The sequence below is a fragment of the Cornus florida genome, unplaced genomic scaffold, assembly GCF_030987335.1.
Source record: "Cornus florida cultivar Cherokee Brave unplaced genomic scaffold, ASM3098733v1 CherokeeBrave_3.0.0_Hap2_Chr05, whole genome shotgun sequence".
NCBI classification, from domain to species: domain Eukaryota; kingdom Viridiplantae; phylum Streptophyta; class Magnoliopsida; order Cornales; family Cornaceae; genus Cornus; species Cornus florida.
In genome coordinates, this window is record NW_026775575.1 from 63,657,773 (window position 1) to 63,675,047 (window position 17,275).

A 17,275-nucleotide genomic window follows, 5' to 3' on the forward strand; every position below is an offset into this window, starting at 1 on the left:
GGGGGAGAGGGGGGGGGGGGTGGGGTGGTGGGTCGACCAGCTATCAAAAGTGTTTGGGGGGGGGGGGGGGGGGGGGAGAGGGGGGGGGGGTGGGGTGGTGGGTCGACCAGCTATCAAAAGTGTTTGGGGGGGGGGGGGGGGGGGAGAGGGGGGGGGGGTGGGGTGGTGGGTCGACCAGCTATCAAAAGTGTTTGGTTGAAGCCAAAAAGAGGTTGACACACTTCATTAGCCAAGCTAATGATCTTCGCTTCGCGGGAACAACAATAGCGGCCCATAGGCGCAGGATGTACCTGGGGAAGGGGGGGGGGGGGGGGGGGGAGAGGGGGGGGGGGGGTGGGGTGGTGGGTCGACCAGCTATCAAAAGTGTTTGGGGGGGGGGGGGGGGGGGGGAGAGGGGGGGGGGGTGGGGTGGTGGGTCGACCAGCTATCAAAAGTGTTTGGTTGAAGCCAAAAAGAGGTTGACACACTTCATTAGCCAAGCTAATGATCTTCGCTTCGCGGGAACAACAAAAACCACCATCTCGATCTTTCCCCTTTAAGAGTTTTACTATAACGTAGTATGCTTTCATTTCTTTCATGGGAAAGCTGAATCAAGTAGATATTTTGTGTAAGCTAACAAGGGCATGTCTTTTTGTGATCTGAAATTTTGGAAGCTATATAATCAATTTATCTGCAGTATGAGATGAGTAGTGTATGTATCCATTTTCTAGTGTTTCAAAATAATGGCAATTGGAGGCCTTCTTAGTCTTTTTCTAATATACTTCTTATAGGAACAAATTAAAATTAATTTGTTTATGGTGCTGCAAAAAAGAGGAAAAGTAATAGGAAGTTCAACATGTGCAGAACATAAAAAGGATTTACGGGAAGAAAAAAAAAAACATAAAAGGCATAGTTTCTCACTTGCTTGAATCATTTCCATTTCTCAACGATCCTATAAGTTTTCATTTCTTGGTCCAGTGTGGATTTTGGCTTTTGACTCTAACAGTAACGATTGTTTCCTTTTCGAACTTATTTTCTATTTTTGTTCCTTGAATTTTCACTGCATATTGATTCTTGAAGACTCTTTTAGGGGAAAAGACCAGCAAGCGAGGTCCAAGGACAAAGGTACCACGGTAGCACCAAGTTACAATTGCCTTTCTTTGTGATTTTCACCGTGATAAGCTTCTTGTATCTAACACTATCTCTGCTTCTTCTTTTTCATTTTAACTTGATAGGAAATTAAGACTTGTATGCTTGATTTGTTAGGAAGGTGAGAATGAAATATAAAATAACTTAATATCCCTTATATTTTCTTGTGAATAAATCAAGTAAAAGGCTTTTTATATTCACTGTAGACCTTGGAGTTGGTTTAATGGAATTAATGATGACCTCCGTTTTGTTCATTGTTTGAGAATTGAGATGATGGGGGTAAAATCTGTTAGAGAACTATTGGATTATAGTGAGGCTTGTATACTCTTCAAAGATATCTTAGACAAATTATTATTATACTTACCATAGGACACGTGACTGATATGGTGATACTAACAAGCAGTAGTAGAGTAGTGGACAATTCAACTGTAAACTTTTGGCAGTTTAGAGTCTGAAGACTCCATAATTCTCTGATAAGGCTTCGACTCCATTAGTCTATTATCACCTCTCCATCATTATTTACTTCTGTATAGTCTCTTGGAAATATTTAGTTTTAGATACAATAAATGTAATCATCCTTCTTCAATATTTGCAACTGGTAAACTTTTGGCAGTTTAGAGTCTTAGCCTCCATAATTCTCTGATAGGGATTCGACTTCATTAGTCTATTATCACCTCTCTATCATTTTTTACTTTTGTCTAGTCTCTTGTATTTAGATATAAATACAATAAATGTAATCCTTCTTCTTCTTCTTCCTTCTATTTAATTTAAAATTTATTCGATAAAACACTAAACATGATATGTGGAGTTAATAATGTACTATGTAGCAGAAAAGAAGCATGTGATTTTACTGATGAATGATGTACTATGTAGCATAATATTGTATGTAATTTAATGAATGATGAGCCTTTGGAGATTAAATAAGGTAAATATGGTAGTTTGGAGACTTCTACTTAAATAGTACAAAATTACTGTTGGAAGTAAGGCTGCCAAATGTTAGGCTGCCTAACATTGCCTATTGGACATTGTTAGGCTGCCTAACTTGCTTCTTATTGTCATATCTATAAATAGGCTCTTTGTACTCACACAAAAGATGACTTTACAAGATACAATCTGAATAACAGAAATGTAGTCCTTAGTGCCGAACTATGTAAATCTTTGTGTTGTTCATCTTCTGCTTATTCTTGATCTTACATTTTATGTATGTGCTTATGTAAGAAATTCCACTTGGTATCAGAGCAAGAAATTCCACTTTCCTCAATCTACATTAGGGGTCTGCCATTGAATGCCACACATGCCCTAGTCGAGGACGAGTTTAAAAGGTTTGGACCTATTAAAAGTGATGGCATTCAAGTTAGGTGCAACAGAGTATGTATCAACTAATTCTTTTTTGTGGTTCACCTCCGTTCGTCATTATGAGTTATTTATGGGCTTTATGTTGCAGAACCAGGGATTTAGTTTTTGTGGAATTTGAGGTGGCAAGTGCAGTGCAAAAAGCAATTGAGGTATACGTCATTTTACTGTTTGTTATATCATTGATTCGTCTTTTTGGGTTTTTTAAAATGAATGAGAAGATATTTGTCAAATGAAATCCGTGATTCATTCATTCCCGAGGGAATACAACAGAAATGATTAAACTATGAAGAATTGCTTTATATGGTTGATATAAGCTCTCCAAGAGTTCTTATTCTTCATTTTTTTTTTTTTCCTCCTGTATGATCTGGTTAATTACTTTCTAGTATGGACCGTATGGTGGCCTTTATTAATGCATACCAACATTCTTGTCTGTGCATGTTTCTTTTGTCAATGTTCTTAGTTTCTTTTGGCACAAACAAGTCCATGTGCATGTTTGTATGTGCATTGTAGAAATTCCAAGATGCTAATCATGAAAAAAGCAGTGTGAGAAGATGCTTGGATGATTGTGGCAATTCCACATGGAAAAGCATAAATGACCATTGTAAGAAAGATATGGCAGTCATTTTGAAATCAAATGGAAGAAGTATTACTTTTGTTATAAATTCATGAAACATTTTAAATACTGCATTCTTAAATTAGCAAATTGTTGGGTAGTGCTTAGTAAAGTGGTTGTATAAGCTTGATGAATTTTTCCTATTTAGTTTGGGTTTCTAAACACTTTGAAGAGTTGCGATTACGGATGCAACAAATTGAGCTATTCTCGAATGATTTGGTTTGATAAATAGTGAACCGAGCTTGAGCCCATTTTCAAACTTGTTTCTTAATAGACCCCGAGCCCTAGAGAGCTATGATCCACTTGCCTGGCTGGTGAATGTGTCAATTTTTCACATATAGTTATTTTGAAGTTCAATTGTCGTATTAAGTCAAAAAAGTGTTGAGATTCTCTTTGGTCGTGATGTGTATTAAGAAGATATTTTATAGTGAAGAATGGTTGATGGGCTGACTACTCGTTCCTGTTTGTATAGGAAATTTGTTCTTCGTGATTTCATCTGAGAAAGAGACTGGTTGTAGCGTGATGGGTTTTAGAGTGGATTTTTATGGGAATGGGAGAAATGGCTGAAATTTGTCATGGTTTTGCAACATTGGATGGGTGGTTCTCATTTGGGGCTGGGTTGGGTTTAGGGGACCCATTCGAATATGCTCATTTTCTGCAGTACAGATACTTCTGCTATATCTTTTAAAATTCAACATCACTCCACTGACTGCAACAAATAACTGCCATGCCCCTAGGTTATGAATTTATTATTATACATAATTATTGTTGTCATTATCATTATCATTAATACTACTATTCCCACTACTACATCATTAGCCAGTGTATGTGCTGTCTAAAGGAAGACTGGAGATAGGATTAACCTTTGGCATTATTTTTGCATAAAGTGGCTGCTTTAGCTTGAACTCGTCCTCTTGCTTATACGCCTGAGCAGTTACCAACTTACCATTGCATCAAATGGTGACTCTTATCTCCTGGGTTCGGCTAAAATACAGTTTCAAAATCAAGTTGTTGCTACTGCTGCCTCTATTTTCCCATTGAGCTCCATGATGTGGTTTAACATTGAGCTCCACGATGTGGTCTCTTTCACCATGGCATCTGATTTACCCTTCACAGTTGGTCTCTTTCACAGTCTCCAGCATTATCATAAGTACAGCTGTTGTCTTTTACCCTGCCTTTACCATTGCTGAGACCACCCATACCATCTACTCTATGGACCCGTTATCACTTACCAACGCCCCTCCAAGCAGTCATTAACATATTACTGCCTCCATAAATGCTGTCTTCTTCAGCTGGGACTCCTATGGAATCCAGATGTGGATATTCAACTATTTGAGCTGAAAACCCAAGGACCAATATCTATTGTAGGCTATGTAACAGGACCAATACCAATTGTAGCCTATGTAACATAATCTGTGGATTAGTAATTGTTAGTTTTATAATCCTTCTTCTTATGCACATCTACTTCACCTCTACTATAATTATTTCAAGTAGCAAAAACTTTATTTCCATTTCCAAGCAATACACTGCTCCTACTCTCACTCTTCAACGATGCATATGGAAGGAATTTCTCTCCATGCATGTGACCGTGGATGCACAAGCTTTGGATAACTGATTACTGACATGTGCTAGCTTTATTTTGACCCAATTACTACTTCTATGACCAAAATCTGGCCTAATTTATATTATCATAATACAATGGTTTTCCTCAGAACTTCTTCATAGTGGCTCCCTTCCACACCTCATTTCATAGGGAACCTTAAAGTGGCTTTATTTCAATATATTCCATCCATATTCCAAATTCCATTCATTTAATGTTCCTTTGGTGTCATTGACATAACAGATGTCGTTTATAGTCTCTCTCTTTCTATTTCTATATGGAAAGTTAAAAATCATCATATAATAATCCAAAAATTGCAATAGAAAAGAAAAAGGGAGTATGCATTTTTCTACTTTTTCTTTGGGTGAGGTTCAAGGTTGAAGTTTTCCATTTCTAATTGTTGGTGATTTTGTTTGTCATCCTAACATTAATTGGTTTGGTTTGAATTTCCTTTTCCTTGCCTGAAATTCTGTTAAGATAATTTATCCATTTGAAGACTAATAATAATTGTACATTATGTTGATACAATGAGATGGAGTTATCACATTTGTTATTACATTTGGAATCTGTAGCAAATAAGCTGCATATGCACTCACTACTCTGAGATGCATGAAAGCATCCGGCGAGCAGGTTAATGCATTTATCACTATGAAAATTAAAACCTTAGATCAGTGATCACTGACATGCACCAACATAACTTGTGGCCCTATGCATCAAATCTGGCTAAATTTTCTTCTATAGTTGGTTCATTATTTTGTAATTGGATTGCACTTCTTTTGATTTACTGAAGAATATATCTCTTCTTCTGGACGCACCAGCAATCTAAAAACACTGAAGTTTTAATTCTCTCTCTTTGGAGGAGGTTCAAAGCTGATTATGTTGTTAGCAAATTATATTGTTGCGGTGAGACAGATTCGTCTCCTGTTGCTTTTGGAATCTACCATAAGGAGTCTGCAATGTTTCATTGTTTGTATTGAATTTTTTTGTTTGTTCTTACTTTTTATTAGCCTTTGAAGTTCAGCAATTCTATTTTAAAAGTAATTTAATATATACTTGTTTTTATTGTGAGCTATATTTCTGCCTGTTTCTGGATGATTTATATTTTCACTTTTGATGTTTCAGGCTTAACCTATTATATATGATTGGTGAACGGCGAGCATATGTTGAGGAAAAGAGGTCTACCAGTTCTCGAGGCAAGTTAGATTTATGTTAGAACTTATTAATAGGGAACTATTCTCCAAAATGTATGTCTAAGTATATTGCACTTAAAATGATGAATGGAAAATAATGGATATATTGGTGCATAGAATAGCAAAAAACAAAGCACATGCGGGGCTGCAGATGTCCTTTACAAAGTAAGACGAGGGGAATACATTTTCTAATTTGCTACTTGTTGAACCAGGGAGGAGGTTCTTGTTTTATACTAAAGTTGCATAAAAATCTGTAGTATAGTCTTGGGAAAGGGAATTATTAATTGAGAGGCATCTTCCCATGTTTTCTTCCATGCTTCAAATTCTCACGTCGCCTTGTGCCATAAAATCAACTGTTGTGGTGGAATTCACATATGAAGTTCTTAACTGGTGGCATTTTATATACTCCAAAAATAGTAACAATAATAAAAAATAATTTCCGGGTAGGGAGCTGATTTTTCCTAGTGATAACTGCTGAACTTGTTGCAGTTCTCAGAGATAATATTTTTTGTAATAGAAATCAATTATAACTGGTGGCATTTTATATAGTCCCAAAATAGTAACAATAATAAAAAATAATTTCCGGGTAGGGAGCTGATTTTTCCTAGTGATAACTGCTGAACTTGTTGCAGTTCTCAGAGATAATATTTTTTGTAATAGAAATCAATTATAACTGGTGGCATTTTATATACTCCCAAAATAGTAACAATAATAAAAAATAATTTCCGGGTAGGGAGCTGATTTTTCCTAGTGATAACTGCTGAACTTGTTGCAGTTCTCAGAGATAATATTTTTTGTAATAGAAATCAATTTATAATGTTTGATCGAGAGGCTGGGTTTATCATGGGAGCAATGGTGGCCGTATGAACCGTGCTGGTGGGATGGCTGTTCATGGAACAACCAAGACGGTGGCACCACGGGTATCTGCTAGTGCTTGAGTAATCATAGCATAGAAGTTTCCTTTTTTGAAATGTAGTTGTTGATGAATATGCCACGTTGCCTGCTTGCGTGGCACTGCCCACTCTAAAAAAAGGACACCCCTGGCCAGAACCTGTCTAGCATGTCACTGAAAAAAGGACGAGTAACCTCGAGCTACTCGTCCCACAACTAGATTTACTAGCGAGGAAGGGGTCGCTGCCCTTCACCCTCCTTGAGGACGTACCCCTCTCCAGTTGGATGGGTCCCTCCTCCTTTCTTTATTACCACCCGAGGTCCCTTCCTGCAGGTGGGACCTTGGGTGCATTCCACTTCCATCACCTCGAGCCCCAGTGCTCGAGGAGACCTTAGAAACTGAGAATTTCTCCATCTAGAAAGTCCCCGCCTTGAATCTGAGGGGAACTTGAGAAACACAATTTGTTTGTCACGAACTCTTCCTACCTTGAATGGAAAGAGATCTTGAGGGCCGAGTCCAGAGCGGGATCTCACGAGGTCAAGAAGGCAGCACCTTGAGGAGACCCGTTCCCCATCTCCAAGAACGGGAGTCTAAGAAAATGTGGACAGGTGGCTGGGACCCAAGGATTTGCCTTCTTCTTTAGGAGGCCAACACAAAGGGGAAATGATTTTTGTACCCAAAGTCGAGCTCTAAATAGGATGCATTAATTGCGAAAGACAACTGACATGACTCATATTAATTAGGGGCGCCGTTTCCCCTTCGAACTAAAGGGAATAAGTGCTTTTGCCTGCTGGATAATATCCCATGTGTCAGAAAAATGGGTCTTCAACCCTGTGGACAAAAGGGAACTCACGCCCACGACCGATGGGTATTATCCGTTCGGGGACATTATAAATAGGAGGGGTTAATCAACCTTAAAGGCAGGAAGGAAGAGGTCTAACAACTAATTACCATGGAGCTCGAGCTTACTTGGGTACAATTAAAATACTGCCTTCCCTTTCTTAATCTTTAAGTTCTAAGAATCCTTTGTGTTGCTTGGGTCCCCACTCGGATACTGATCTTAGCACTCCTGGCTTACATGGAATATATTCCTCATTTTATAGAGGACCACTATTAATATTTTGGCGACTTTACTGGGGAGGAGTATTTCACGATGTTAAGTGTGCAGGATTTCAGCCCTACTCCTCAAGAGGGAGTCTCCCTGGGAGAGGAGTATGATAGGACCGCTAGCAGTGTCTTGAGAGCACGCTACCCGGGAAGAACGATCCTCTTTCTCGAGGCTCTGGTTGAAGCCCACAACTCACTCTCGTACCGGATAAAGAAGTTGGAGGATACGCAGGGCGAGGTAATCGCCCTGCTTCGGGGCATTGCTAACAATGGAATACCCCAACGAGCAGCAGATCAACGTGGCGAGTTCATTTGTGAACTTGACAAAAGTTAGATGACGCCAAATCATCCATTGCACCGAGGGCATTTGTTGTCCTCGGAAGGAAGGCGGTCCATTAGTTCTCGTAGACAGTCGGGGGTCGCACCCATTGGGGTCCGACGAGCTCTATTCAACACTCCCCTGATGGCGCCTGCCAGATTAAACAAGCCTGAGTCTGGTTACGGGATGACTATTCATAAAGACAGAGCCCTAGGCAACACTTAACACCTACAGGGTATGCACCAGCATTCACCGTACGTGACATTGGTGGACTTACAAACGTTGTTGTGAAATGAGAGGTCCATATTATCCCAAGAGGAGGCCCCCGAGCCACCCTACTCTCAAGCTGTCGCACTTTTCCCATACCCTCAGGGGTATGTTACGCCAAAATTCAACAAATTTGATGGAAGGAAGGGTAACCCGTGGGAGCACGTGATCCAGTTCATAGAGGCACTAGGACCTTTGGAAATGATCACTTTCTGTGGCTAAGGGAATTCTCCAAGACCTTGACTGATAGAGCCTACAAGTGGTATGTGAACCTGGAGCCGAGATCCCTCAACATGTGGAACCAGTTGGCAGTGTTATTCAGTACCAAATTTTTCCAGGCCGAGGAAAGAGTAACCACGTTGTCATTGACCAAAGAAGTACAAGGCCATGGAGAAGATTTGTTAACATATGTTCACAGATTCCATGACCGAGCTATGGAGTGTTATGAGACACATGAAGAATAGGCCCTGGCTAAGATATGCATAAAAGGAATGCAGGGAGGCTACCGTATCCATCTTATCAATCTTAAACTCCCTACCTTTGTAGACCTTATCGAGGCAGCCCGCAACTTAGCAGGCAACCTCGCTGTCAACACTCATTTTTCGATACAAGATGATCACCGAAGTAAAAGGAGGCCTTTAGTCTCAGCTACTAATACACCCTCTAATAAGAAGCATACGGGACCGCCTCATACACCCCGAGGGAGAAATCCAGACGAAATCCCACCTCCATTTCCATGCACAATGGAAGAGGTCGAGGCCATTCTCAAAAAGTGGATCCAGCATGGAGACATCAGGTTACCTGAAGTGGCACAGGAGCCAACTCCAGAAGATATGGCTCACCTTTGATTTTGTCTGTATCACTACCACACTCGCCACCCTACCTTTGATTGTTGGGCCTTGCGGAACACCTTTCACAGGCGAATTACTAGTGGCGAACTTATCCTCCCTCCTTGCGATGTAAAAAAAGAGCCTTTCCCCATACACGACCGAGGGGTGGTGATGATGACGACCGGGGGGGTAGGCCTCGAGGAGCTTACCTCGGGTGACATCCCTCAAGTCGCACTGGTTGAAGAAGAAGATCTGGGTGCATTTCACCTATTAAAGGCACCATCTGTCACAAATATTTTCAAAGAAATGGATTCCTCTCCTCTCGCCCAGAAAAAAATTGCCAAAACCCTTTGGCTCGCTGAAAAAGAGGAACTCACGGAGGCAGCGTCGATCTTATCCTCCCCAATGGTTTAGAGGTCATCTAGGATGGCCATAATTTTCACCGAAGAGGACAAGTGTGCGCCCACTCCTCATAATCGACCGCTATATGTTACGGCCTCGCTCAATGGGGTAGAGCTCAAACGAGCATTTCTAGATAATGGTTCTTCCCTCAATATAATGCCTCTGGAAGTCTTCTAACGAAGCGGGCCGCCACTCGGGAAGCTCATGCGAAAGCCAACTGAGATTGCAGGATTCGGCGGAGACATTCGAAGGACGGTAGGACATGTGACCGCCGAGCTAATCATCGGTAAGTTCAGAGGCTCGACCAAGTTCCGTGTCATCGACTCTGATACTTCTTGCCATCTAATCATGGGACGAAGTTGGATGCATAAGTTTGGGATTGTACCCTCCTCATATCATTAATGCATGAAAGGATTCTAGAATGGAAAACAAGTCACAGTCCGTGATGAGCGCTGAAAAGTGCGCATTAAAACCCTTTAAGCTCGAGTATTCTATGACCTTTATCTATTTTATTTTCCCGTTTTAGACTAATTTTGTATTATTTCCCTTTCTAGGTCAATAAAGTTAAAACGGGCTAAAAATGGCTTCTTAAGGTCTTTTGGAGTCAAACTAAGTCTTTATGAGAATTTAGAGTAAAAGGAGGCTAATTTGGAGCAAAAGGAAGCTGATGCTGAAAAATTGCCAAGTGAGACCTATCGCAGAAAAGTGAGATCGATCGAACCCAGATCGATCAAAAGTTAGATCAATCGAAAATATGCTAACAGTGAGCTGTCTTATTCCCGCGCGCCCGAACTTCACCTACCACATAGTACGAAATTAGATATTTTTGGGGCTATATTTCTGACTTAGTAATTAAGAAAAGGACCTTGTATTTAAGAGGAATTGAACCATTTTGTAAGATATCTTTTTGTCTTGAATTTTATTCCATTGTGATTTTATTTTTCCCTCTCTAGAAAAGTTAGAGATTAGGGTTAGAAGAAAAGAGAATAGTGGAGGCACCAAGAACACATCTCTAGATCTGTGCACTCTCTCTCTCTAGAATTCAACAAAAAAGAAGAGGAAGAAGATGGAGCCATGTTTGGGATTGCCCTTGAGGGTTCCAAGATCACATCCACCTCCCTCATGATTGGCTAGACTTCTCCTTTGGGCTTGGATGAGCCCAAAGTTTGTAATCTAAACCTCTATCTTTTTCATACTTTTTGGGGAATAATATCTTGTGATTAATGTTCTAGCCTTGTGAATTTAATGAATCTTGGTATATTTCTATGATTTCTATGTTTAATTCTTCCTATTAATTCTCTAGTTTATTTACATGTCTATGTGTAATTAAATTGGGAATTATGTCTCACATGATTCATATGGATTAATTCTTTTTATTGATTCTCTATATGATTACATGTTGTCTTATGTGTGATTATTTGGGAATTGATCTCTACACTAATTTTTCCATATTAATTGCATATTTATGTGTGATTGATTGAGAATCTAGTGATGGCTAGACATGGTTTTTATTATATGGGTTTGTTAATTAATTTGATGGATTATACTTATACTTGATGGGTTGTTCTACAATTTAATTCATGCTTGTAGGTAGGTAGACAATCTATACTTGATTTGATATTCTATGGCGTATTATTGCAAATTTCATGATTCTCTAGATTGATGTGTGCTACAATTGTGACTAGTTTGATGGGTCATGCTTAGAATTGATGGGTTGTGCTACACTTAGTTTATTTGTCAGTTAGGTAGACAATTCATACATGAATTTGATGGTTCATGCTTAATATTGCAATTGATAGTCGCATTTTGTTCATAAAAAGGTTTTCCCTAAATTAGTTGAAAGTGTGTGGTTTGGTGAACGAGCTTGGTAGTGATTCCAATGCACCCCAAGACCTCATTTCTCATCTCTTAAATCCCTATCTCAACTTAGTTTATTTTAATTGCATTTTAATTTAATTGTTTTCTAGAGTAATCAACCAGCCCAACCCTCTTTTGCAATCTTGTGATACATTAGAGTCGAAGTTAAATTCCAATACGTATAATCTCTGTGGACGATCCCTACTCACTATACTTCATTAGTTGTAGTAGTGGTTTTTATAAATGTAAATTTGACTTTTAAAGGCTTCATAAACCACAATTATATTTTGACCTTGCAAAGTGACATCTCGCATTAAAAAGTCCGTTTTCTAAACACTTGGAAAGGGGCTCGTCAGTCTGCTGCTCTGAACGCCCGTTTGCCAAAAGAAAATCTCATATGGTGGAGGCTGGGTTCTTCGAAGAATTTGAGGATTCAAATGAACCTCACCCGTTGATGGCGATCCCCTTACCAAAATGGGATGAACTCGATCGATGGCCACCAGAGGGCTTTTTAGCACAAAAGATGGAGATAAGGGTAAAGACCGACCAAAAAAGGCCAGTTGTATGTAAAAGGGTGCATTTGTCTGACGGAAAAATTGTTTACCACTTATGACGATGTTGGGGGGTGCGACCCCAGGCGGATCTGCGCCCTCGTGTAAAAGTATGTGAAGTACATGATAAGGAACCTGAAGAAGAGGCCGAGCCAAGCCCAGTCGGGATGAGCTGGCCTGACTAAGAAGAGCTGGAGGAAGTTGACCTGACCACTAATAATCGACCCCGAATAACTTATGTGAGTAAAAGGTTGCCAGAAGGGGAGAAAGCGGCATTGATAGAAGTACTCAAGGAGTTCAGCGATGTGTTCGCAAGGACGTATGATGAAATGCCTGGACTAGACCCTGAGATTGTAGCGCACCATCTCAATATACGGCCAAAAGCAAGACCAGTCAAGTAAACACAGATAAATTTCCGTCCAGAGCTCAAACTACAAATCAAGGAAGAGGTTCAGCGGCTCCTGCAAGCCGGGTTTATCAAGCTCATCCAACATCCCACTTAGCTAGCGAATGTTGTCCCGGTGAAAAAAAAAAGAATGGAAAGATCAGGGTCTGTGTCGATTTCAAGGATCTGGACAAGGCATGCCCCAAGGATGATTTCCCGTTGCCCATAATCGATAACTTGGTTTACTCAACCACAGAACATGAAATGTTTTCATTCATGGATGGACACAGCGGGTACAATCAAATTAGAATGATGCCTTGTGATGCAGAAAAAACAGCCTTTCGAACCCCCATGGGGAACTTTCACTATACTGTTATGCCATTCGGTCTAAAAAACGCCGAGGCCACTTACCAACGTGCCATGACGGCCATCTTCCATGAAGTGTTGCATAAAAATGTTGAGGACTATGTGGACGACTTAGTAGTGAAATCCCGAGTTAAAAGAGAGTATCTTTCGGACCTAAGAAAAGTTTTTGAACGTTGCTGCAAGTACAAACTGAAGATAAATCCGTTGAAGTGCGCTTTTGGGGTAGAGGCCGGTCGTTTTCTGGGTTTTCATGGTGCACCGACATGGTATCAACGTTGATCTTGACACACAGTCCGGGCGATCAAAGAGATGCCCCCACCTCGCTCTCTCAAGCAATTGAAAGGCCTCATAGGCCGAATTTCCTATCTTCGGTGTTTCATCCCAGCCTTAGCTGAAATAACACATGCCTTCGGATCTCTGTCGAAAGGAAATGCTAAATTCACATGGAATGGGGAGCATCAGCAGGCTTTTACCAAAATCAAGAACTTGTTATCTTCGCCAGTCACCATGATAGCCCCCCGGCAAAGTACTCCACTTAGGCTATACATTACTTCCACCTAGCGTTCCATTGGGGCGTTGCCTGCTTAGGAGAAGGAAGGTTGTGAATGCCCCATTTACTATATTAGTTAAGTTGTTCAAGGCGCGGAGGCGCGTTACTCGCCAATCGAACGTCATTGTTTGTCTCTGGCCTTTGCGGCAAAGAAATTTCGTCACTAATTTCTCGTGCACACCATTCATCTTATCACCAGATGTGACCCACTAAAGTACCTACTCTCACGGCCTGTTATTTCGAGACGAGTGGTATGGTGGTTCTTGACTCTTGCCGAGTTCGATATACAGTGTTCTTCGCCCCGTACCATATTAAGCTAGGTTATGGCGGATCTGATGGCCCAGTTCCCGTCAAGAGAGTATGAGCCCGCGAACACCAACCTCCCCCATAAAGACCTCAAATTGGTCTGCTGTGCGGCCAAGGATACCATTTGGACACTATCCTTCGATGGCTCGTCGACAGCACGAGGAGGCGGCGCTGGGGTAGTACTGACACCCGAAACAGGAAAAGCTCAGAACTTCTCATATAAGTTAACCTTTAGGTGCTCCAACAATATAGCAGAATACGAAGCTTTATATTGGGGTTATTGGCGGCCCGAGAAACAAGGGTCAGACGTCTATATGTACAGGGGGATTCTAATCCGGTGGTAAAGCAGCTGGACGGTTCATATGCCATCAAGGAGCTGTCATTGGCGGCCTACAAGGCCATCATATAGAAACTCAGCAGCCACTTTGATAAGCTACATATAACCCACGCACCTCGCATAGCCAATCGGTACCCGGATGCCCTGGCCACTTTGGCGTCCAAAGTCAAAATCACAGGGGAGTTAGTAGATATAAGAATTCAGAAGAATGACACATCTTGCTTGCATAACGAAGAGTTTATTGATAAAGAAGATGGAGAGGACTGGAAAACCGCCTATGAATCATAGTTAAAGAGCGGCGAAGGCAAAATCCCTCTAACTAATTTAAAGGACTTCACCCTGTATTTCAGAACATTGTATTATAGAGCACCGGGTGGCTTCCTGGCCAGGTGTATGGAGGCTAAAGAGGCTAATCGTGTGTTGCATGAAATTCATGAGCAAATACGTGGCAATGACTCGCTGAGTCTATATCGGAGGGTATAACAACAAGGATTTTTCTGGCCGACCATGGCAAGAGAGACGAGTGCCATTCAAAAAGAATGCCTAAGATGTAGGGAAATCATCAAAATGATGTAAAGTGTGGCATGTGTCAATGAGGACTGGAGGCAAAAATATCTGGATTACCTCAAGCGACACCAACTCCCATAGGATCGCGAAGAAGCCGCCGCATTGAAAAAGGACGCAGGCCGTTTCTTTATCAGCAATAGGGAACTAATAAGATAAGGCTTTGTTAGGAGGGTCAAATGTTGTGTAAATAGCACCGAAGCGTAGGAAGTGCTTAAGTAAGCGTATGAGGATGAGCACCAGGGGTGGAAGAAGTTGTACAACCGGATCATACAATTAGGCTACTATTGGCCCACCATGCGAGAAGATAGCAAGAGGCATGCGCAAAAATGTCGGGAATGTCAAATCCATAATCATGCTATTCATGCACCAGCAGTAGAGTTGCACCTGGGCCATGGATCTAATAGGCCCAATCTCCCCAAAGTCACGACAGAAGAAGTGGATATTAATAGCGACAGAGGTCTGTATCAAGTGGGTAGAAGCAGTGGCCCTCTCAACCACAACAGGACAGCTCGTGGCTAATTTCATTAAGGAAAACATCATATGTTGCTTTGGCGTACCTCGGGTTATATTATTAGACAACGGAACCCCTTTTATCAACAGCAAGGTTCGAGCCCTTCTCCAAGGATATCATGTGACCCATCACACGTCAATACCCTATTACCCCAAGGGCAGCGGCCAAGCGGAGGCCACCAACAAGACCCTGCTTAGAATCTTGAGCAGGACTCTGAAAGAGCAGCACGACAAATGGGCAGAGCAACTGCCCCTTGCGCTTTGGGGCAACCGCACTACCATAAAGGGGGCCACTAATGCCACGCCTTTTTCTGTAGTTTATGGAACAGAGGCGGTTTTTCCCATCGAAATAACGGTATCATCAGGAAGCTTAGTGATCGGTTGGTCAATTAAACATCAACCTTCGCAATAGCACGAATCATTGTAAAATAGGGCTATTGGTCGGGTAAGTCGAACCACTGGGACTGCGCTAGTCTAAGGCAACCTAAATGTCTAGAATCGTTCTTAGAATGATGAAGGGGAAATAAGGAGTTGTTTGTTTGTCACTAAATTGAATATGTGAAGTGCATGAAATAGAAACTTACAATAATTGAAGCGAGCTAAGATACGAGTAAGAGAAACTAAGGAAGTGAATCCGTCTCCATCCCTATACACATGCTAGGCTAAATTTAAATTCGGGAAATCAACATAAACGATGGTCATGATACATAACAACCCTTGGTTGCTATAATATCCTCAAGAGGGTCATTGAATCAAAAACAAGAATAATCCATCAAAGAAATACATGCTTAAACTACCTAAACTAGGGTGTAGTCTTCAACATGCTCCCTAAGCCAAAGATTATCAAGCCCTTAATTGAATGATAAAAGCACATAAAGTAGGAATCAAGAATAGACCATCAAAGGGGGAACCTAAGCAATGGACTATCAAATTTCTCTAACTTCATGCCATTAAAACTATTCCATGATCTCACTACCATTGTCACCATGAGAGTGCAAGCACTATGATTAAAAGAATAAACCATCTAAGATAGATAATTAATTCAACAATAATCATTAAAATACATGAAGATCCATTACAAGAAGCAAAATGCTCTAGACCATGAAAAGACCATAGGTTATACATTGAAATCCCAAAATAAAATCTACACTAGAACATGCTTACAAGGGAGGGACTTCATCACCTCCCTAGAAGAAGAGTTAGTTACCCATTGGAGCCTTAGAATGAAGAAGAAGCTTGAAGACCTCCTCCATTTTCGTGCTCCCTTCTTCAAGCTTGGAGAACTCTATCTCCTTGCTCTCTTCTCTCTCCTCTATCTTGCTAGAATATAGGATAATGATATGTGTGGCCTTCCTTGCCTTATCTCCTTCAACAAAGCTCTCTCTCTCCTCCAAAAAACATCCCCAACCACCTCATAAAGAAGTAAGTAGAAAATGAGGAAACCAATGCACAAGTGGCTGCCAAAATGAGAATTCCCGAAGGCAATTCTGCCCCAAATTCGAGCACTCTAAGCAAGGCCTCGAGCGCTCGAATTTAGTGTAAAAATGCCCATGCTTCACTTGCTCCGCCCAGACCTACTTTGGTTAAACAGCCATAACTTTGCGCTACGAACTCCGAATGATGAACCGTTTAAAGATTTGGAGAGCTGATTCAGAGCTTTAAAAACTTCATGTTTTGATGAAGACCCAAATCTCAAGTCTGGTTGGTCGAAAATGGGGAGAAAGGCAGTACTTCAGTGCTGCCAGGCAGTTCTGCGCAACTCTGGTAACAAGGCCATAACTCTCTGCTCCGAGCTCCGAATGATGAACCGTTTGAAGATTTAGAAAGCTAATTCAGAGCTCTAAATCTTTCATGTTATGATGGAAGTCCAGTTCTCGAGCTTTCTGGGTCAAAATGGCGAGCAAAGTCCTAACTCCACTGCTGATCTCGTGAAGCAATCTGCCCTAATTTCGAGCACTCGAAATTAGGCCTCGAGCACTCAAAAATTGGCCAGAATGCCCTATGCTTGGTTTGCTCATCCCGGACCTACTTGGGTAAAACGGCCATAACTTTGTGCTCTAAACTCCAAATGATGAACCGTTTGAAGATTTGGAAATCTAATTCAGAGCTCTAAAAACTTCATGTTTTGGTGGAGATCCAATT

At 41.2% G+C, this 17,275-nt stretch overlaps 1 protein-coding gene and 1 long non-coding RNA gene across 2 annotated transcripts in view; both read left to right on the forward strand.

The window, feature by feature from the left end:
- Nucleotides 1–2,255: 2,255 nt before the first annotated feature.
- Nucleotides 2,256–6,100, forward strand: LOC132310187 (uncharacterized). Its single transcript, XR_009482569.1, has 3 exons — nt 2,256–2,496; nt 2,573–2,633; nt 5,820–6,100. It is a non-coding gene; the product is annotated as an uncharacterized LOC132310187 (long non-coding RNA).
- Nucleotides 6,101–15,014: 8,914 nt separating this feature from the next.
- Nucleotides 15,015–17,275, forward strand: part of LOC132309362 (uncharacterized) — a 29,203-nt gene continuing 26,942 nt past the window's right edge. The window contains exon 1 of the mRNA XM_059807678.1: nt 15,015–15,513. Coding sequence (XP_059663661.1) covers nt 15,015–15,513 — 499 coding nt within the window. The remainder of the gene's footprint in view (nt 15,514–17,275) is intronic.